Here is a 22,114-nt window from a genome sequence, read left to right as displayed (position 1 = left end):
GCCATCAGTTGGCATACATTTTGCTGGATCCGGCAGGCAGTTTCGGCGACAGAACTGCTTGCCAGATCACTCTGCCGCAAGTGTGAAAATAGCCTTTATCACGGGTGACACTGTGTAATATACATCCGGCCAGCAGAGGGCAGTGTGGCGGAGCGCCAGGAGCTAGAGATGGGAAGTTCGAATCTTTTTAATGAATCAGTTCATTCAAAAGAACCGATTCATGAATCAAATCTTCGATTCACTTGCTGAGTCGGCTGACAAGCAAGTGAACTGAAGCTCAGGAGCCGTCTGGTCCTTCATAGAAGATCCGAATCAGAAGACTGATTCAGAGAAGGCCGTCAGGCAGCTCCTGGGGAACATTGATCACAGTGCTCAGAGCTGTCACAAGCCATTCTATCAAATCAGCCAATGTTAAAAGTTTGATAATATTCTATTAAAAATGGTTTATTCTTTAAAACCCTGTGTGTAAAGGTGTAATTATCTTCCCCACTGTAGAGGTGCTGCTTATCGGAACACAAAGATCCGTATGTCTTCCGTATCCGTTCTGTTTTTGCAGAACCATCTATTGAAAATTTTATGTCAAGCCCAATTTTTTTCTGTGTAATTACTGTATACGCCATACGGAAAAACGGAGCAGAGACGGAAACAAAAAACGGAACAGCGAATCCGTGAAAAACGGACCACAAAACACTGAAAAAACCATACGGTCTTGTGAAAGAGGCCTCAGTGTATTGTTCCGTTTACGTTCCGTTTTTTGCGTTCCGTATACAGAACCTTTTTAATGGGTCCGCAGAAAAAACGGAAAGTACTCCGTATGCCTTCCGTTTCCGTATTTCCGTTCCGTTCAAAGATAGAACATGTCCTATTATTGTCCGCATAACGGACAAGGATAGTACTGTTCTATCAGGGGCCAGCTGTTCCGTTCCTCAAAATACGGGATGGACGTGATCTGTGTTTTTTGCGGACTGCAAAATACTGAAAAAGCCATAGGGTCGTGTGCAAGAGGCCAAACTCCGTAACTTATCTGATGACTCGCCTGCTATTTCCTCCTCACCTGCTGCCAGCTCTGCTGGTCACTTCCTGGTTTCCTGCTTCTAAGGCTGGGCGGGCCTAGGCAGTTAGAGTGAAGGCCGGCCACGCCTCCTTATGACATCACACTGAGAACTCAGTCCTTGCGTGCTCGTTCATGTGGATAGTATCAGTCATCAGTCTGGCAGCCTGCAGTGTCTGTGAGGCCCCTCCCCCTGCTGGGGAACCATCACTCAGAGAGCCGTGGGAAGTGAGCGAAGACAGTAACATGTGGCTGTCCTGCATTCTAATACAGTTTTACACACAAAACCCATTCTGAGCAGAAAAACAATAATTCGCTACTATACATCAGCACAAAAGCATGCTAGCCAGTAGCCAAATGATCTGTGCTTTTGCCTCCCCTATAATATTACCACCCCCCACCGACCAGCACTGATGCAGATTTGTTTCCATTATAGCTCTACTACAGTTGTGCCTACACCTAAGTCTACTTTCACACTGGCGTTTTGGCTTTCCTTGAACGGCTCTCACAAGCGGTCCAAAACGGATCAGTTTGCATTCTAATGCATTCTGAATGGATAAGGATCCGCAAAGAATGCATCAGTTTGCCTCCGTCCCGTCTCCGTTCCGCTTTGGAGACGGACACCAAAACGCTGCCTGCAGTGTTTTGGTGTCCGTCTGACGAAACTGAGCCAAATGGATCCGTTCTGACACACAATGTAAGTCAATGGGGACGGATCCGTTTTCTCTGACACAATATGACACAAGACGGCAGTGGTGCTCAAGACGGCAGTGAGGAAAGACGATATGCGCGGCAGCGTGCGTGTACTCGTCTGAATCGCCGGCTGCCTGGGTGAAAAGGGAGAGCGGTCTGCGCAAGTGGGGCCCATTGATGCGGCTGTGGAGCGGTGGCTGTATCTATGGGTTGCCAAATTTCAACAATGGGGTGAGAGGGAAGCGTATTTCTCTAAATGGGTGCATTATAAAAAATAGAAGCTATTTACAAAAATGATGTATGGCACCGGTGTAAACTTGTAAAATGTCATCTTTCAGATGGGAATACCCCTTTAACTAGTAGACTTATTAGATTCTTAGGCTAGGTCTATGCGACGACTTTTGTCGCACGACAATTTTTATAATGATAGTCTATGGCAGTGTTTCCCAACCTGTGTGCCTCCAGCTGTTGCAAAACTACAACTCCCAGCATGCCCGCACAACCAAAGACTGTCCGGGCATGCTGGGAGTTGTAGTTTTGCAACAGCTGGAGGCAAACTGGTTGGGAAACACTGGTCTATGGTGTCGCACTGCGACATGCTGTGACAGTCACAAAAAATCCATTCGAAATGTTTTTTTTTCTGCGACTGTCGCATCGCAGTGTGACACCATAGACTATCATAAAAATTGTTGTGCGACAAATGTTGCAGTGTAGTTGTGCCCTATGTGTCGTGCGACACTCGTCGCCGTGGTGTAGCCTTAGACTCGGTGGACTGTGTGTGACTCAGAGCTTGTGCTTCACAGATCTGATTGGGGGAGGGGCTGGCAGAAGCCTGGCTTTACACAAGACCTGCTGCTGGACTCTCTGCTACCTCACACTGACTGAGCTGCTTCAAACGGATGAATTCCTCAAGTTCAGTGAAAAGAATCGATTCAAAAGAAAAACGACTGGTTCATGAAGCGGCGGACATCTCCACCAGGAGCTAGTGCAGCAGTGTATAAGTCGCCAGTGCAGCCACTTCTGGTCACACACGTGGGGCTGCTGTATACAGAGCTGGGAGGTAAGACTGCATGGCTGTGTACGAGAGAACCCTTGCCATGCTGAGACACCGTGACGTGGTGCACGATGGGCTCCGATGTGCTCCTGACAGGAATATATTGGCAAAAGTCTCAGCTTTTAAGATCTGCTTGTATGACTAGCTAGTATAGTCAGTGGCATATCCGTTTGGTGCATTTTTTTCTGTGATTTATATAATTATATTTTCATCCGCACAATGCTCCGTTTTGTGTAGGATGCCTTTGTGGTGCATGTGGACCGCGCCGGCATCCTCCATTCTACGCATTTTTTGCTGGGGATGGTCGTTTGCTGCGGTCCACATGCGGTGGGACTGCTCCCCCAATGAGAAACACGCTACAGTGTTTGGGGTTTGAGCAGTTCCCCCATATTTGCCACTATATTTCTGTGATTTAGTTTTATATGTATTGAATGTGCCTCTACCTGGCATCTAAACATTCTTTCGCACCTGGTGGCCTCCATCACACGGTCTGATATGGCTGTGGCTTACAGTCTTGCTTTATTCACATTGCATTAGTTGTCCCGCTAGGCGGTTGTGTGGAAGCTTGGCTGTGAGCTGGATTTCATCACCTTCAAACCGTGTTCACACCATAGTTAGGGCTCTTTCACACCTGCGTTCTTTTCTTCCGGCATAGAGTTCCGTCGTCGGGGCTCTATGCCGGAAGAATCCTGATCATTTTTTTTCTAATGCATTCTGAATGAAGAGAAATCCGTTCAGGATGCATCAGGATGTCTTCAGTTCCAGACCGGAAGGTTTTTTGGCTGGAGAAAATACCGCAGCATGCTGCGCTTTTTGCTCCGGCCAAAAATCCTGAAGACTTGCCGCAAGGCCGGATCCGGAATTAATGCCCATTGAAAGGCATTGATCCGGATCCGGCCTTAAGCTAAACGTCGTTTCGGCGCATTGCCGGATCCGACGTTTAGCTTTTTCTGAATGGTTACCATGGCTGCCGGGACGCTAAAGTCCTGGCAGCCATGGTAAAGGGGACCGGGGGAGCAGCATACTTACCGTCCGTGCGGCTCCCGGGGCACTTCAGAGTGACGTCAGGGCGCCCCAGGCGCATGGATGACATGATCGCATGGCACGTCATCCATGCGCATGGGGCGCTTCTTTGTGTATGGCCCGAGAGAGCGTGCTGTAATTGACAGGTTTGGGGGTGATCCCAGCTGGGGAACAAAGGGAGGGCCATGTGGCCCCCTGGGACACAAGACTGGAGTGTAGCGGTCGGGACAAGGATTGGATAAAGAATGGTAGGTCCACCAGACCATCTGATCTGGCAAATGTTGGAGGGGGTAATTAAAAGAAGGATCAGGCTGTTGGATTTCAACATGCCCAATCCTTTTGTTCTTAGCCACCAGCAGTGTCGTCTGGCAGAAAATTCTTCTACTCTTTCTATGGAGAAGACATGCATGCTTGGCTGTCAAAGTGTATGGGGAAGGGGTGTCGGAAGGAATAGTCATAGGAGCGTTTTTGCGTATAGCCAGCTTACCAGAGGTTCTGCTCACATCACAGATTCTTCATTGGTGGTCTGGTGGATGGAGCCCTATGGTTACAGGTGGTTTTTCGTTCCTTATCATGAAGTAAGCAGGGTGACGTTCCCATCCCTTTGAGGCAGGGGCGCTTAGTCCCATCTGACAATGGATCGTGGGGGATGTCCACGGGTTGCCCTCAATACCATGTATTTCCAGATCAAGTACGTTCGCTTATTGTCCACCTATCGCGGTCTTCCGTATGACTCCTCTGCTTTTCATTAAAGTATTTATTTATTTTTTACATTTTTAAGGCAGACATGGCTGAAACGGTTCTTGTGATTGGTAGCGGCGCCAGAGAACACGCTTTAGCCTGGAAACTGGCACAGTCTACCCACGTCAAGCAAGTTCTTGTTGCCCCTGGAAATGCTGGCACTGCCAACAATGGGAAGATCTCAAATTCTGGTAAGAAATGTAAACATATTTTACAGTGTTATTCCAATGCTAAAAGTTCGCCTGGGCGCTGGTGATGACTGATAACCCTAGTAAATCTTCAGAACCAAGGACTGGACTCCCATGGAGACAGGAGTCGTAAGCCTCCTACTCCCTGGAACTCAGTGGGAACTGTAGAAATCTGTATGCAGTGAGCTCCTCCTAGTGGCGGGAAGCAGGGCATTCAGACCAGCTGACATAAGGGAGACCTACTGTCAAACCATAACATGGCACTGTACTTTCAGTACATATCTGAGCTCTGAGACCCCCGCCGATCACTAAAACGAGGGGAGAGGACCATTTGCTTAACGTTCTCTCTCTCCTCACTGCCGGACAGGAAGCGATAAGAACTCAATAGAAAGTCTATGGGTCTGTCTCGATAAGCGAGCTTCTCTCCTCTTGTTCTATAGATCACTGGGGGTCTCAGCGCTCAGACCCCCACTGTTTTGATATTTCGCTATGAAAGTGCATCGCTACTGTTAAGGGGTTGCTAAGTTTTGGTAAAACTGCTGAGACCCCCACCAATTGCTTGAACGAGGGGAGAAAAGGGCACATACCACCCTCTCTCTCTTCGCTCCAGAAGACTGAATCGAGATGGGCTCGTAGACTTCCATTGAGCCCGTCTTCTGCATTGTGATGTGTGTGTGTGTGTGTGCGCAATTACTTGGTCTCCATCCTTCCCTCCTCGTGTGGATCACATGGATGATGATCTGAGAATTATGGCTTCCTGGAATTTGTCATGCTGCATCAGTGTAAATTTATGTAAGAAAGCAAATCATTAAAAATCCCCCCCCCCCCCCCTCCCCAGTGGGAACCATTAAAGTCATGGCATGGTGTAATTGCTCTGTGACCCTCTGAAGGATATTTAAAGGGAACCTGTCATCAGGATTTATCCCCCCCCAAACTGTCACCGATAGGTTATCCGGCAGGGTGATGCCTTCATAATGATGTCCTTTTGTCTTAGCACAGAAAAAGAGGCAGGCGTCATGGGAGAGAAGCTGCCCCTCTCCTGGCTCCACTGATGTCCCACAGGCTGGGTGCATCATCACAAGTCACCTTCAGCGCATGCGCTTTGAAACAATGTGCACTGGTCTCAGATTTAACTGCACTCTGCATATGTGTTGTATGCGTCAGAGGGAGGAATGCATGCTCAGTTGCCATGATGCAGAGTATCTTGCCCAATCATTCTTTCTCTGCCCCCCCCCAGACAGTTTGCCAGGGAAAAGCCCCTCATACATATTAGTATGCCGACCCGAATGAAGTTGACTGGTTCGGTAAATAATGTTCTAATGTGTATGTGGGTCTAGAGGTTTTACAGTGCAGGGCTGACTATTCCAGGCTAGAAATGATAAATCTCGTAATAACACGTAGGAGCGGACGGAGGTTTATCTGTGTTTTTGCTTGTTGTTGTGAGGGATTGGAGCACCGCCATTCTAATGACCACCTTCTATGTGCACGCCCCCTACTCTTCGATTGACAGGGCTTGACATGTCGTCCAGGCCTGTATTCAGACACTCCAAATATCGTCCTTATGTAGAAACGACTTGCGCCCCTTCAAAAAATAAAATAAATAAAAAAAAGTTGGTGAAGTAATAAATGGTCATTGGTGAGGTGTGGAACCACTAAGGCCCCTTTCACACGGGCGAGTATTCCGCGCGGATGCGATGCGTGAGTTGAACGCATTGCACCCGCACTGAATACCGACCCATTCATTTCTATGGGGCTGTTCACACGAGCAGTGATTTTCACGCATCACTTATGAGTTGCGTGAAAATCGCAGCATGCTCTATTTTGTGCGTTTTTCACGTAACGCAGGCCCCATAGAAATTAATGGGGTTGCGTGAAAATCGCAAGCAAGTGCAGATGCGGTGCAATTTTCACGCACGGTTTCTAGAAGTCGTTTGGAATGAAGACCCGATCATTATTATTTTCCCTTATAACATGGTTATAAGGGAAAATAATAGCATTCTGAATATAGAATGCATAGTAAAATAGCGCTGGAGGGGTTACATATTATTTTTTTTTAACTCACCTTAGTCCACTTGATCGCACTGCCCGGCATCTCGTCTGTCTCCTTTGCTGAACAGGACCTGTGGTGACGTCACTCTGGTCATCACATGTTCTGTCACATGATCTTTTACCATGGTGATGGATCATGTGATGACCGGAGTGACGTCACCACAGGTCCTGTTCCTGAAATGAATGCTCACCACAGGTCCTGTTCAGCAAAGGAGACAGAAGAGATGCCGGGCTACGCGATCAAGTGGACTAAGGTGAGTTAAATTTTTTTTTATTTTTTTTTAACCCCTCCAGCCCTATTGTACTATGCATTCTGTATTCAGAATGCTATTATTTTCCCTTATAACCATGTTATAAGGGAAAATAATACAATCTACAGAACACCGATCCCAGACCCGAACTTATGTGAAGAAGTTCGGGTTTGGGTACCAAACATGCGCGATTTTTCTCACGTGAGTGCAAAACGCATTACAATGTTTTGCACTCGCGCAGAAAAATTGCGGGTGTTCCCGCAACGCACCCACATTTTCCCGCAACGCCCGTCTGAAAGAGGCCTAATAATGCCAAATGAGTCATATCCTGTCAACGCTGCTACGTACAAAGATAATTAAAGTATTTATTTAAAGGGGTTCTCCGGGTTCAGAGCGGTTTTCACTGAATCGCTTCTTTTGTATATCCGGTGACATACCGGTTTCTCCATGGGTAAAGCTAGGTGGAGGCTTCCGCCTAGCAGTGAGCCCAGTGACGTCACTGTAAAACGCCTAGGGCAGCAGTAAAGTCCGCCCATCAGAGCCAGTGACGTCACTGGAAACACTGCTAGATGGAAGCCTCCTCCTAGCAGTGTAAAAAAAAATATAAACAAATTGCCCTTGGCCTGCGCGACACAGCGCAGGGCAAGGGAGAGCATTGGAGCATTAAACACTCTGATGCTCATATCAGGGGGCTGCCTGGGTGAAAATGGGCATATGTACGGGTTCAGCTCTGAACCCAGACACCCCCTTTAATCAGCTTGATCAATCTTGCCTGCAATAGGCCTGGTTTTATAGGGTTGATCATGCTGACAGAGGCTGTTTGAATGAGCACCTGTTCTTGGGTGGGCTGTGTAAGAGGACCCTTATTTCTGGTCATTGATCTGCCTCTTTTCTTCTCTGGCAGACGTCCCTACCACTGATCACAACCAACTCATCAAATTTTGCCAAAGCAACAGCATCTCCCTTGTGGTGGTCGGCCCAGAAGCTCCTCTGGCGGCAGGTAATGACATGAACACCTCAAGGAATAAATCTTAAAGTGGTAAAAAACCAACATGTACAATTCTTTGACTTTCAAAGGAGATCGTCGAGTTGTATTTTGTAGTGGCGGCCATTTTGCAGGAGTGACTACAGGAAGTGCAGATGTATTGGTTGTCACCTTTGAATCTGTCACTAGAAAATTTTGGTAAACGCTCAATCTGTCAAAATGTTCTGAGACGCAGGTTCAAAGATGACAACCAGTATGGCCGCACTTCCTTCCAGAATGGCTGCCGAAACAAAGCAGAGGTGACATACTTAAAGGGGTTGTGTCACTTCAGCAAATGGCATTTATCATGTAGAGAATGTTAATACAAGGCACTTACTAATGTATTATTATCCATATTGCCTCCTTTGCTGGCTTCATTCATTTTTGCTCGTTTCCATAGTTACGACCACCCTGCAATCCAGAAACAGTGGTCGTGCTTGCACTATAAGAAACAGCACAAGCCTATGAGCACTCCCACAGTTCCAGCCACCAGAGAGGCTGGCTCTTTTTACTATAGTGTGCAAGCACGACCACCACTGATGGATTGCAGGGTGGTCTGTAACCATGGAAATGATCAGTGTATAATGATAGTGGGCATGAAGGGTATACGGAATGCCCACCATGGTGGCATTGAGCATATTGGGGGTAGTGGTTTCTTAATCATTACAATTTCCCCCTTTTTTCCCGCCCTTTTCTCTGGTTTAATATGTGTTCTTTTTCAGCATTCTGAGGTGAATTTATTGGAGGATTCTGATTGGTACCTGGTTGCCTACCTGTTGTAGAGGTACCTGTTTTCTGCCACTTGCTGATTGGTGGATGGAGGTTTAGGGCGGGAAATTCAACTATTTAATGAAGAGCGCAGCAGGTCCGGGGCTTGTCGCCGCGGAGCCTGGTAAGAAGAGGACGTCGTCGGAAGCCCTAGTGAATTGCCGGCATAAGCTGCAAAAGAGCTATTAAGCTGTGCCGGCATTACTAGGCAGAAGTGGAGCGGCAGCTGTGAAGAAGCGGCGGCTGTGAAGAAGCGGCGGCTGTGAAGAGGGGCGAGTGAGCAGCAGCGCGACGGCAAAGGCTTTAGCGGCGCTGAGTTCCGGAGGTTCAGCAACTTCAGGCGGAGGAAGAGTGGACTGGCCTGGGTGGCTGAATATTAAAGGCAGCGGACAAGTCTTACCGGTTTAATGGAGGAGCTGCTGAAGAGGCTGATACAGCGCGCCGAGTCAAGAGGAGGAGAGGCGTGGCTTCAGCGGTGCTTGGCTGACGGCCTGTCAGCTGAAGAGGAGGAGGCGGGAGTAAGTGACGTCGCTCGGCGTAGTGACGTCACGGAAGATGCGACGGCGAGGTCATCAAGAAGCGCTCCCCACAGCGCTGAAGTCCGGATGTCAAAGAGGACCAAGAGGCCGAGGAGGGCGTACTCACCGTCTGAAGGAAAGAACAAGAAAGGTGGCAGTGTGCGCTCCTCCTCCAGGTGTGCGGTATCGCAGCCTGGGGTTTTGAGTCGAGCGCCGCAGCCGGCCTCCAGCGCGCACAGCATGGATCCGGTACCGGAGACTGGTGAGGAGATATGTAGGCAGAGCTTTGCTTTGCCTACCAACATAGGGACAAATGAGAATAAGTTATTGAATAGTTTAGCTAAATTATTTTCTGAGTGGGCTACAGCTAGTGTGCCTGTGTCAGTAGATCAGCCTGCAGCAGTGTGGAGGGATATTCCAGCTGATGCAGGTGCTGATAATATAAGTGTTAATAAATCAGTAAATGCGGTAGTTGTAGATAGTGGTGCGGGTATAAGTGAAACTTGCTTGAAGGAGGCCTTAACGTGTGACGGGTCTCCTTTGGGGTTTCATTTATCCCAACTGTAAAAGGAAAAAATTTGGAGAAGGGATTATATCGATATTTTATCGTTACTCCCTTCCGCCAAAGAGTCCTTTAAGGTTGAGAAAAAAGGTTTTGAAAAAGATGAGGATAGAAGAAGGGTTGCGCCAAGATCCTTTAATAATTGGTTGCAGTCCTTCTTCTTTATTTATGCTTCAGTTTATTGTGCAAAGCATCCTCAGAGCAGTGTTGGTTTGTTTCAGCATATGGATTCTATCCTGGAGGCTTACCGTAATTTCGGTGGCCTCGCTTGGTTTACATATGATGAAACTTTTCGGCAAAAATTAGCAGTGCATAATGGTATGGAGTGGGGCTCAAAGGATGTGGGACTGTGGCTTAGTTTGATGTTACCGCAGAAAAGCGGTTTTCAAACTAGGCCGTTTAATTCAGTGGCGTCTGGTACGGTTAGCAAGAAAGGTTTTTGTTTCGCCTATAATGAGTCGGCGTGTAGATGGCTGAGCAATTGCAGATACCGACATGAGTGCTCATTTTGTTCAGGTGCGCACCCCCTTTTTCGGTGCTTTAAAAGATCAAACCAAGCCGTTTTACAGACTCAATCCAATAGAGATTTTTCAAAAAGCTCAGACGCCAGTGAATTGGGTAAGAATGCAGCCATGGTTAGATTTGTTTCCAGACCGTCTGAAGGCGGAGTTAATTCTTAAAGGTTTTATTAATGGTTTTTACGTTCCGAAATTTACAGGTAAAGGTTGTTTAGTGTATGATAATTTGCCATCAGTTAATAAGCACTTAGATGTTGTAGAAAGTAAGATTGTTAAAGAGTTAAAGGAAGGTAGGATAGCGGGTCCTTTTGTTTCTCCACCTTTTCCTAATTTTAGGGTATCTCCTTTGGGGATTGTTCCAAAGAAGGATCCTAATGAATTTAGATTAATTCATCATTTGTCATACCCTGCCAAAGAGTCTCTCAATGATTCGTTGGATAAAGAGATTGCGTCAGTAACTTATTCATCCTTTGATGACGCGGTTTCTTTAGTCCGTTCGGCAGGGAAAGGGTGTTTTATGGCAAAAGCGGATATTAAGGCAGCGTTTCGTTTGTTACCAATAGATCCTGTAGGCTTTAATTCTTTAGGTTTTCAGTTCAACGGGCAATTTTTCTTTGATAAGTGTTTGCCAATGGGATTTTCTTGGTCGTGTTTTTATTTTGAATCGTTTTCTTCCTTTTTGAATTGGGTTGTTATTAAAGAGTTGGGTTCTGTTAATGTGTTACATTATTTAGATGATTTTCTGTTTGTAGGTTCTTTTAATGAGTGTTCACGTTTATTAGATGGCTTTATCCGGATCTGTCAGTATTTTAATATCCCATTAGCACAGGAGAAGTTAGTTGGGCCTTGTCAAGTGATTGAATTTTTAGGTATTGTAATCGATTCAGTGAATATGGAAGTTAGGCTTCCTATGGTTAAGGTAGAAAAGGCGTTATTATTGATCAAGAAAATAGTTTCGGTAAAAAAGGCGCAGTTGAAGGAAGTGCAGAGTTTGTTGGGAGTATTAGCTTTTGCGTCTAGGGTCATCCCAGTAGGTCGTGTTTTTTCCAGAAGATTATATATGTCAACTAAGGGTTTGAAATCCCCCTACGCGCATATTAGGATTACAAGGGTTCTCAGGGACGATCTGGGAGTATGGGAGGATTTCTTAACCCATTTTAATGGTTGTTGTGCTTGGCAAGCAGAATTTCAGGAGGCAGGATCTATAGGTTTGTTTACTGATGCTTCAGGGTCATGGGGTTATGGTGCATTTTTAAATGGTCAGTGGTCTGCTGAACCATGGCCGGAGTGGTGGGTTGAGTTAGGTTTGAATAAGAATTTGGTGTTGTTAGAGTTATTTCCTATTGTTGTGGCGCTAGTCATTTGGGGTGATGTTTTTAAGAATAGGAGAGTACTAATATTTTCTGATAATAAAGGGGTGTTATTTGCAATTAATTGTTTGTCGTCTCATTCAGAAGTTGTTATTAGATTGTTGCGTGTTTTAGTTCATATTTGTTTAGAGTTGAACGTTTGGCTGAAAGCTAAATATATTCCTAGTAAAGAAAATAAGATAGCTGATTCACTTTCCCGCGCACAGTGGGAAAGATTTTTTCATCTAGTGCCGCAAGCAGAGAAGGTGGGAATTCCGTGCCCGGATCGGGTTTGGGAGCTTATCCGGATATAATCAGCAAGTTCATTCAGAAGTCATTAGCGCCTCGGACATGGGAAGGATACTCTTTGGCTTGGAGGAGGTGGTATCAATTTTGCTCAGTTAGGAATGTTTCATGTTTTTTGTTTGAGTTAGATGTATTTTTTCAATTTCTTTGCTCCTTATTAGAAGAAGGTTTTGGTTATTCTGTGTTGCATTTGACAGTTGCAGGTGTTTCGTTCTTTTTTAAATTAGCAGGTTGTCAGTCATTTTCGAATCAATTTGTGGTAAAACAATTCTTGAAAGGGGTCAGGAGGTCCCTAAATAGTGCCGATGTTAGACGACCAATCACATTTGAATTGCTTGGTTCTCTAGTATCAGTATTGAAGGGGTGCACTTATTCAAAATTTGAAGCTATGCTTTTTAAAGTATCATTTGTGTTATCATTTTTTGGGGCATTTCGGATAGGAGAACTAGCTGCGGCAAATAGGAAGTCATTGTCACCATTAGAGGTTGAGGATATTAATTTATATAATAATTCAGTCGTAATTTTCATCAAAAAATCAAAAACGGATCAGCTGGCGAAAGGGAGAGAGATTAAGTTGGCAAGGTTAGTAGAGTCACCGTTATGCCCAGTTGAAACAGTTAGAGAATTTTTTGATGTCAGGCCTCAGAGAGGCGGTGCTTTTTTAATTCATGAAGATGGTTCTGTGTTGACAATATATCAATTCAATGCAATTCTTAGAAAATGTTTAGCATTATTGGATTTATCTAATGAGAATTATTCGTCTCATTCTTTCCGAATTGGGGCTGCAACAGTTGCCGCTGGCCTGGGATTAAATGAGGCGATAATTAAAAAAATTGGTCGCTGGGATTCTAATAGATATAAGTTATATGTTAGACCTAATCTGGTACTTTAATTTTATTAAATCTTTTTCAGGTACAGAACAAATGATCGTATGGATTCTGGGTCATTCTTTCGTGTTCTGGGCAGAAAGAAGGGCTGCGGAGCGTAATTATTCTAAAGAGAGTTATATGGGTTCTTTGTTTGTTTCTATTTTCTGGTTAGGTTTTCGGGGTTTAAAATGGTACCAAATCATTCCGATTTTAAAAGGTGAGTTAAGGTCATTGCCACGACCGGATGTTCTAATAATCCATGCTGGTGGTAATGATTTAGGAAGAATTAGAACGTTAGATTTATTGGATCAGATGAAATGTGATCTCGATCATATTAAATCATTACTTCCGCATGTTACACTGATTTTCTCTGAAATTATCCCAAGGTTGATTTGGAAGGGTGAGCAGCTCGGTTTTATGGAGAAAATTAGGAAAAGAATCAATAGGAGCCTAGAGAAATATCTTCCTAAATTGGGGGGGGTGGTCCTTAAGACACACTGAACTAGAGGGTTTTATTGTAGGTCTTTATCGGAATGATTTGGTTCATCTGTCAGAAATAGGTCTTGATATATTTAATTCGGGTTTGCAGGACATGATTGAGAAGGCCGTGGTTTTTAGGGGGGGACATGTGGGTTAATACCCTCATGTCTGGTGGGTTAGTCACCCAGCTTTGCTGGGGGGACAATTCTGGAATTTAATGAAGATTTAATGAGTATTTATTGTTTGGTTATTTAATTATTGATGGTTATTATTATTATCAGCAGTATTATTTATGTAACCCTTAATAAAGGACCACGGCCAATTTTATACCACAGTTTTTTGTTTGGTGTTATTTATTTATTATTTATTTATCAGTTAATTTGAATGTGATGCCAGTTTAGTAATTGCTCATATGGCACCATGATAGTGGGCATGAAGGGTATACGGAATGCCCACCATGGTGGCATTGAGCATATTGGGGGTAGTGGTTTCTTAATCATCCAATTTTCCCCCCTTTTTTCCCGCCCTTTTCTCTGGGTTAATATGTGTTCTTTTTCAGCATTCTGAGGTGAATTTATTGGAGGATTCTGATTGGTACCTGGTTGCCTACCTGTTGTAGAGGTACCTGTTTTCTGCCACTTGCTGATTGGTGGATGGAGGTTTAGGGCGGGAAATTCAACTATTTAATGAGGAGCGCAGCAGGTCCGGGGCTTGTCGCCGCGGAGCCTGGTAAGAAGAGGACGTCGTCCCGCCCACCCTCCCCATTTAAAGTCGTGGTCCCGAATTAGAGGGGGGTTAGTCACCCAGCTTTGCTGGGGGGACAATTCTGGAATTTAATGAAGATTTAATGAGTATTTATTGTTTGGTTATTTAATTATTGATGGTTATTATTATTATCAGCAGTATTATTTATGTAACCCTTAATAAAGGACCACGGCCAATTTTATACCACAGTTTTTTGTTTGGTGTTATTTATTTATTATTTATTTATCAGTTAATTTGAATGTGATGCCAGTTTAGTAATTGCTCATATGGCACCATGTGATGGAAAAATGAATCCAGCCAGCAACGGAGGCAATATGGACAATCCGAATACATTAGTAAGTGTCTTGTATTAACTTTCTCTACATGATAAATGCCACTTGCTGAAGTCAGACGTTTAGGTTGGTAACAATTGCCCATAGCAACCAATCACAGCTCAGCTTTTTTTTTTAAAGGCAGAATTCAGAATGTAAACTGCCCTGTGATTGGTTGCTGTGGGCATCAGACAGGTTTCTTATAGACGCTGAGTAGATTTCTCTTTCGTTTCAGGTCTAGTTGATGATTTGACGGCAGCCGGAGTGAGATGTTTTGGACCCACCGCAAAGGCCGCTCAGCTGGAGGCCAGTAAAAGTTTTTCCAAGGATTTTATGATCCGGCATGGCATTCCTACCGCCAAGTACAAATCCTTCACCGACCCGAAGGAAGCCTGTGACTTTGTAAACAGGTAGCCCACTCTAATCGCTAATTATATCAAAAGGGACATTGGGAGCATATCGCTAGGGGGACCCTTACCTATCTTTAGAACAGAGCCGCACTGCGCATGCGCAGCCATCCTCCATTAATTTCTATGGGAGAGCCGAGAATAGCTGTATTTCTGTGAGCCCCGTAGATGTGAGCGGAGCAGTGGCTGCCCTTGCGCGGTGCACTTCCTATTCATTTCAATGTGACTTCCAAAAACAGCCGGCCAGCGATTTTTCGGGACTCCAATAGAAGTGAACGGAGAGTGTCTGCGCATGTAGCGCGTCCTCCAGCACTTTGCGGGCTCCGTTCTAAGTGCAGGTGCGGATCCCAGAGTTGGGACCCACACCTATCAAACATTAGGGGCATATCCTAGAGATGTGCCCCCGATGTCCAAGATGGGAATTACCTTGAAGATGGGAAATTGCCTTTTAAGAGGCAGTCCGTCATCATAGAAGTCTATCGGCAGCATAACGGATCCATCTGGTTCTGTTCCGTTAACAGATGGATCCGTTCTGCTGCCCATGGACGTCTGTTATGATAGAATGAAAAACGGAAGGCCTCTTAAAGACTTCAGTTTTGCATTCAGTCATAGAATTCCGTTATATATTCCGTGATAATGGAATTCCTTCAGTGCCCTGAACGCTGAACCCGATCCTGAAAACTTGAGGTTCGCTCATCCCTAGTCAGCAGTCATCTCCTTATCCACAAAGGGAGGATTACAATGAAAAATAGCACTTCTGTATCGGTAATACAGGAGACCACATTCACCATACATGTTGGGCACAGCTTACTTCCTCTCCTCCCTGCACAATGACCTCTGCATAGGTCACAGAGCACGCCCACAACATTCTCCCCTAGAAGTCCATGACCGCATCGAGACTACAGACTCTTGAAAACTCCCCCTCCCCAAGGGGCACACCTTTTAAAGAGAACATGTAATCAGACAGGTTTGCTAATGGCTCCATCCATCTTTTACTTGTTCTTAAAAACCTGTCATCTGTTTCATGAAAATGAAATGTCCTACTATTCCTTTATTATTACTGCTAAAAGTTATGAATAAATTACAAGCAGTCTGCAATGAAGGTCCAGGTGGGTGTTAATAGTGGATGCTGCCAGTGTCAGACTGTGCAGGGATCGACCGATTATCGGTTTTACCCATATTATCGGCTGATATTCAGGATTTTGATAGTTATCGGCATCTATTTTGCCGATATACCGATAACGAATCGGGAACAAGGATCGCGCTGCTCTCGTCCCGATCCGTGTTCCCTCAGCAGGACAGGGGAGAAGGAAGCAGTGTCCCCCCCCCCCCCCGTGCCGCTGCTGCCACCAATGAGAGAGGAGAGAGGACAAGAGGAGGGGAGGGGCTGTGGTCACTGCGCCACCAATGATGTTGACTGACTCATTCATTCAAATTCAACAGGAGGCGGGAGCTGGCTGCAGAATCACATAGCCGGCTCCTGACCTCTAAGAGCGGTAGCTGCGATCTGCGGTATTTAACCCCTCAGGTGGCAGCACCCGCCTCCTGTATATGAATTAATGGGAGAGTTATCTTCATTGGTGCGCCCCCCCCCCAACCCCAGTATTAAAGACATTGGTGGTGCAGTGCCGCGCCCCCCCCCCAACCCCAGTATTAAAGACATTGGTGGCGCAGTGTGCCCCCCCCACCCAACCCCCTCAGTATTAATCATTGGTGGCACAGTGCCCCCCACCCAACCCCCCCCCCAGTATTAATCATTGGTGGCAGTAGCAACAGGGCCCCCTCTCCCCTCCTCATTGGTGGTGCAGTGGCAGTTCCGATTGGAGCCCCAGCAGTGTAATCCTGGGACTTCGATCGGTTACCATGGCAGCCAGGACGCTACTGAAGCTCTGGCTGCCATGGTAAGCTCCCTGCTGCCGTGTGCACTATGCACAGGGCAGCAGGGAGAGTGTGAAGTCCTATTCACCCTGATAGAGCTCTATTAGGGTGAATAGGACAAGGGTTCTAGCCCCTAAGGGGGCTAAAAGTTAGTAAAAAAAAAAAAACACAAACCCCAAAATATTAAGTACAAATGAAAAATAAAGATTTGCAAAAAAAAAAGCAACACGTTAACAATAAATTAATAAAGAATAGAAGTGGGGCACTCACTGAAAGTATAGGGATCTTTAATTACTTATAGCAGCAAAAACACAATAAAAGCACAATAAAAACACAATATAATATCGGCAATACAGTAAAAGAGAGCAGATAAAAAATTTGGTACTAGCGATGATATAAATAGTAAAATAGAACAGCGATAAAAAAGCAATAAAACAGGATTAAATTCAGCAATATATATATTTAAATAAATTAATAAATAAGATCCCAATGTGTATAGTTGAGGATATAATGGTTAATTCAGATATCAAACAGAGGTATTCACTAGTTGAATTCTGAAGGATAGCCATTGGATCCCCATCTCATTTTAGTGCGACATTTCCTATATTCGACGTTAACAATAAACATGTTAATTTTCAGCAGATTTGTGTAGGAATTTTTATTTTTTTTCAAAAATGAAAATGCACAGAATATCGGTATAAATTATCGGCTTTCGGCCTGAAAGTTCACAGATTATCGGTCTCGGCTCTAAAAAATCTATATCGGTCGATCCCAGCAGGGACCCCCCGCCCCCCCCCCCCCCCCCCCAACTGTTAACACTGATCTGGCAATTCGTCCATAACTTCTAGAAGGAATAATAGAGGAAAGTCAATATCTCTCCTATAAGAAAAATGAATTCATTGAGATGTGAGAAAAGGGTGGAGCCTAAACAGGAGCAGACCACTGTTTGAAGGCCTCCTGCACACAGAGCTGCAGTCAGGCTCCCATAGGGGCAGTGGGGATCCCAGCTATATACTGTATGCCTCAATGTTTTATATAAAGAGCAGAGTTGTTGTAGTGTGTGTTTGTGTTTTTTTTTTTTTGTGTTTTTTTTTTTTTCCGTCAGTTTAAGTTAATTTTAGACACTTTTATAGACTTTGGTTAATCAGGGTCTCACAATGCATTTTTTTTTTTTTTACTTAGTGCTGATTTCCGTGCCCTGGTAGTAAAAGCGAGCGGCCTCGCTGCTGGAAAGGGAGTGGTTGTGGCCGGCAGCAAGGAGGAGGCTTGTAAAGCAGTGAATGAAATCATGCAGGTTTGTTACAGTCCAGATTTTAGATTTTGTTCTGTCTATATGCACCCTTACGCCCCCCCCCCCCCCCCCCCCCCAAAAAGAAATTTGGCAAGACCCCAACTCTCTTTATTGTAAACCAAGCACAGCTCTATACATGGCATAGTGGCTGTACTTGGTATTGCAGCTCTATCCAATTCAAATTAATGGGACAGACCTGCAGAAAGGCCACGTGAAAACTAAACTAGTAGCCTTTGCTGATGACATACTATTATTCCTATTGTTCATCTCAAACCCACGTCAGGCTATCCCAGAGATAATGTCAGTTATAACATCATTTGGTGCTATCTCCAGATTTAAAGAGGACCTTTCATGGGTCCAAACATTGTAAGCTAACTATCAGGATATGTAGCGCAGCTATTCCTGGGCGCCGCTCAGTTCGCCCGCTGTGGGCCCCGGAATATTCTCGCGCTCTGTATGCTAATTGCTAGCATCGGCGCAATGGGGAGGAAACTGCCCTTTTTTCTCAATGGGCGTCTCCTTCTCCCTGGCTGTGAGCTGTCCAATCAAAGAGCAGAGCGACAGCTCACAGCCAGGGAGAAGGAGACGCCCATTGAGAAAAAAGGGCAGTTTCCTCCCCATTGCGCCGATGCTAGCAATTATCATACAGAGCGGGAGAATATTCCGGGAGCCACAGCGTGTGAACGGAGCGGCGCCCAGAAATAATAGTAAGTGCAGTGAGATCCCTGGGCGCCGCGCTACATATCCTGATAGTTAGTTTACAATGTTTGGACCCATGAAAGGTCCTCTTTAAGGTCAATTATCATAAATCAGAGGCGCTTCCTATTTTTCGCACAGCCAGAAACAATTGGAGTACCTCGTTCCCCTTTCAATCTCGAGTCCATTACTTACCTAGGGATTAAATTGGCAGCTAACCCGGCCCAGCTGTATAAGCTGAATTACCGTCCTCTCATCACCTCAATCATTCTTTAACCCAATCCTGGCAACATTTCACATTGTCCTTCTCTGTCCGCTGTCACCTCCTTAAAATGGTGGCCTTCCCTAAACTACTCTATCTAATTCAAACTCCCCCCACTATTAATATGATAATTCAGAGGTGGAAGGGGAGGCGGAGGAGGAAAAGGGGGGTTGCAGCCACTAACGTAGGTGGCCCTGATGGACGTAGGGCCCGCAATCCTTGGCGTCGGTAGCACCTGTGCCATCCCAGGGTACGACTCGCTCCCGGCCTCCACAACGTTCACCCAGTGTGCCATCAGGGAAATGTAGTGTCCCTGGCCAAAAGCACTTGTCCATGTGTCAGTCGTTAAGTGGACCTTCCCAATAACTGCGTTTGTCAGGGCATGGGTGATGTTATGGGACACATGCTGGTGTAAGGCTGGGACTGCACACCGTGGAAAATATTGGTGGCTGGGGACAGAGTACCGCGGGACAGCCACCGCCATCAGGCTGCGGAAAGCCTCAGTGTCCACAAGCCTAAATGGCAACATTTCCAGGGCCAGCAATTTGGAAAGGTGCGCATTTAGTGCCATGGTCTGTGGGTGGCTGGGTATTTGTGCTTTCGTTCAAAGGCCTGGGGTATAGACATCTGTACGCTGCACTGGGACACAGAAGTGGATGTGCTAGCTGATGGTGCTTGTGAAGGTCCAGGTGCATGGCGGGAGGCATCCAGGCCTGCGTCTTGGACAGGGGAGATTGGCCAGCACGTAACACGGGGAAGAGGAGGCAGTGGTATGACCCGCAGACACTGGTTGTGGACCCAGGCGTTCGGCCCACCTATTAGGGTGCTTTGATGCCATGTGGCGGATCATGCTGGTGGTGGTGAGGTTGCTAGTGTTCATGCCCCTGCTCATTTTGGTATGGCACAGGTTGCAAATAACAATTCTTTTATCGTCCTTACTTTCCTCAAAAAAGCGTCAGACTGTGGAACACCTACCCCTTGGCAAGGGAGATTGCCGCATAGGGGTGGGGGAGGGAACAGTTCCGGGCCTGTTTGGTGTGGCCTGCTTTCTCCCTTTTGCCACCCCACTGCCTCTTTCAGCCTGTTGTGGTGCTGCAGATCCCTCCCTCTCTGTACTGCTGTCCTCGTTCGGCTTGCCACTTTCCCAGGTTGGGTCAGTGATTTCATCGTCCAGCACCTCCTCTTCCACTTCCTCACTCTGGTCATCCTCCTGACTTGTTGACCTAACAACAACCTCGCTTATTGAAAACTATGTCTCATCATCAACCTCTTGAGACACTAATTGCCGTTGACTTATTGGCAACTCTGTCTCATCATCATCATCCACCTCGTGAAACACTAATTGCCGCTCCCCACCGTCATCTTCTTCTGACTGTGGATGCTCCAGAGTTTGGGAACCGGGGCACAAGATCTCCTCATGTCCCTCTTGAAGTGGGCTTGGCGAGAGGCCCAAATTAATGAATGGCGATGAAAACGGCTCCTTGGAATTTCCGAGTGTGGGATCACTTGTTTGCCAAGACTCTCCATGGTGGGAGGAAGGAGGATAAGGGTGAGGATTCTGTTGACCAGACTCTTTGCTACTGAGACTGGACTGGAAGCATTATCTGCTGCAATCCAACCGACCACCTGGTCGCACTGGTCTGACTTCGAGAGCATTGTCCTGCGCTGCCCTGCAAACTGGGACATGAAGCTAGGTATCGTGGATGAGTGTGTTTCTTGTGCTCTGGCAGCAGGCATAGTTTCACCGCGCCCAGGGCCACGGCCTCTGCGTGCACCATCAGCAGCACGGCCACTTCCCCGTCCCTTACTGCTTGCCTTGCGCATATTAAATGGTATAAATGCTTGCAAGTATGTCACACTTACAGAAGCCCAGGTTTTGTAAATGTATGCGCAAATAAAGTACACAGAATATCACAGATAATTTTAAGATGTGCACACGTTAAACAGGAGATGTAGCGCAGGTAATGTCGCTGTCACCACCGCCTAATAAAAAATTACACTGAATTAATGTCACATTATACAGGAGATGTAGCGCATGTAATGTAACTGTCTGCAGTGGACACCGTCTATGGAAAAAGTACATTGATGTCACAGATATTTTTAGGCTGCGCACACATTACACAGGAGATGTAGCGCAGATAATGTCGCTGTCTGCAGCGGCCAAACAATTGCAAGCTATTTAGCGCAGGTTGCACTAAAAATATATATTGCTGCCATACACAACAATAGTCCTTAAAAGGACTTTTGGGTCTATAACAAGTTTAAAAACTAAAATATTCCCATTTCACTCCCTACACTATCTCTCCCTTCTGCTCTCCCTGACTAAGACTGAGCTGAACCACGTGTCATCAGGTGCTATATAGCACCCGATGACTCGTTCCGGCCAGCCTATCTCTGTAATTCCAGTAGCCAACATGGCTACGGCATTACAGTGAATGGCAGTACTTGCCTGCACGTTTATTGGCTGCGTAGCAGCCAACAAACGTGCGGGGAGGAGACTCTAACATCGCGCTCGAGCGCACACTGTATTCCGCTGAACACTGCCATGTGCTGAGCATCGCGATGCTCGAGTAAAATTTGTGTTCGGCGGAGCATGCTCGCCCAACACTAGTCCCACCCTAAAAATGATCTAGTCTATTCTCTCAGAGGTGCTGTCATGGGGCGTAATTGAAAGGAATCTTGTCACAAGCTGAGGATGGAGTATGGAGAACCCTATTTAAAGATCTGGGAAGTTCCTGTCCGGAAGGGGGAGGATCTCTCACAGGTGCTGTCATGGGCTCATGGAGAACAGATTACCTGCATGCTGCAGTATTTTCTCCGGCCAAAAAACGTAATAGGGACTGAACTGATGCATCCTGAACGGAATGCTCTCCATTCAGAATGCATTAGTTTTTTTTTCCGGTTTTGAGCCCCGAGGACGGAACTCAATACCGGAAAACTTTAACGTAAGTGTGAAAGTACCCTAAGAGTAATAAATGTATTTTTAATATATTATCTGAGGAGCAACACTGTCTTCCCAGGCGAGATGAAGCTTTATTACACCTCTGGGCAGCTGCTACT

At 45.9% G+C, this 22,114-nt stretch overlaps 1 protein-coding gene across 1 annotated transcript in view; it reads left to right on the top strand.

Annotated features, from left to right (window-relative positions):
- Positions 1 to 2,575: 2,575 nt before the first annotated feature.
- The window catches only part of LOC122930815 (trifunctional purine biosynthetic protein adenosine-3-like), a 58,617-nt gene continuing 39,078 nt past the window's right edge, over positions 2,576 to 22,114 (top strand). The window contains exons 1-5 of the mRNA XM_044284437.1: positions 2,576 to 2,804; positions 4,603 to 4,753; positions 7,955 to 8,050; positions 14,756 to 14,930; positions 17,988 to 18,099. Coding sequence (XP_044140372.1) covers positions 4,609 to 4,753; positions 7,955 to 8,050; positions 14,756 to 14,930; positions 17,988 to 18,099 — 528 coding nt within the window. The 5' untranslated portion in view covers positions 2,576 to 2,804; positions 4,603 to 4,608. The remainder of the gene's footprint in view (positions 2,805 to 4,602; positions 4,754 to 7,954; positions 8,051 to 14,755; positions 14,931 to 17,987; positions 18,100 to 22,114) is intronic.

This window comes from Bufo gargarizans, chromosome 3 (assembly GCF_014858855.1).
Source record: "Bufo gargarizans isolate SCDJY-AF-19 chromosome 3, ASM1485885v1, whole genome shotgun sequence".
In the NCBI taxonomy this organism is placed as follows: Eukaryota; Metazoa; Chordata; class Amphibia; order Anura; family Bufonidae; genus Bufo; species Bufo gargarizans.
The sequence above is the reverse complement of the archived record's forward strand: the minus strand, read 5'-3'. Positions and strand labels throughout refer to the sequence as shown.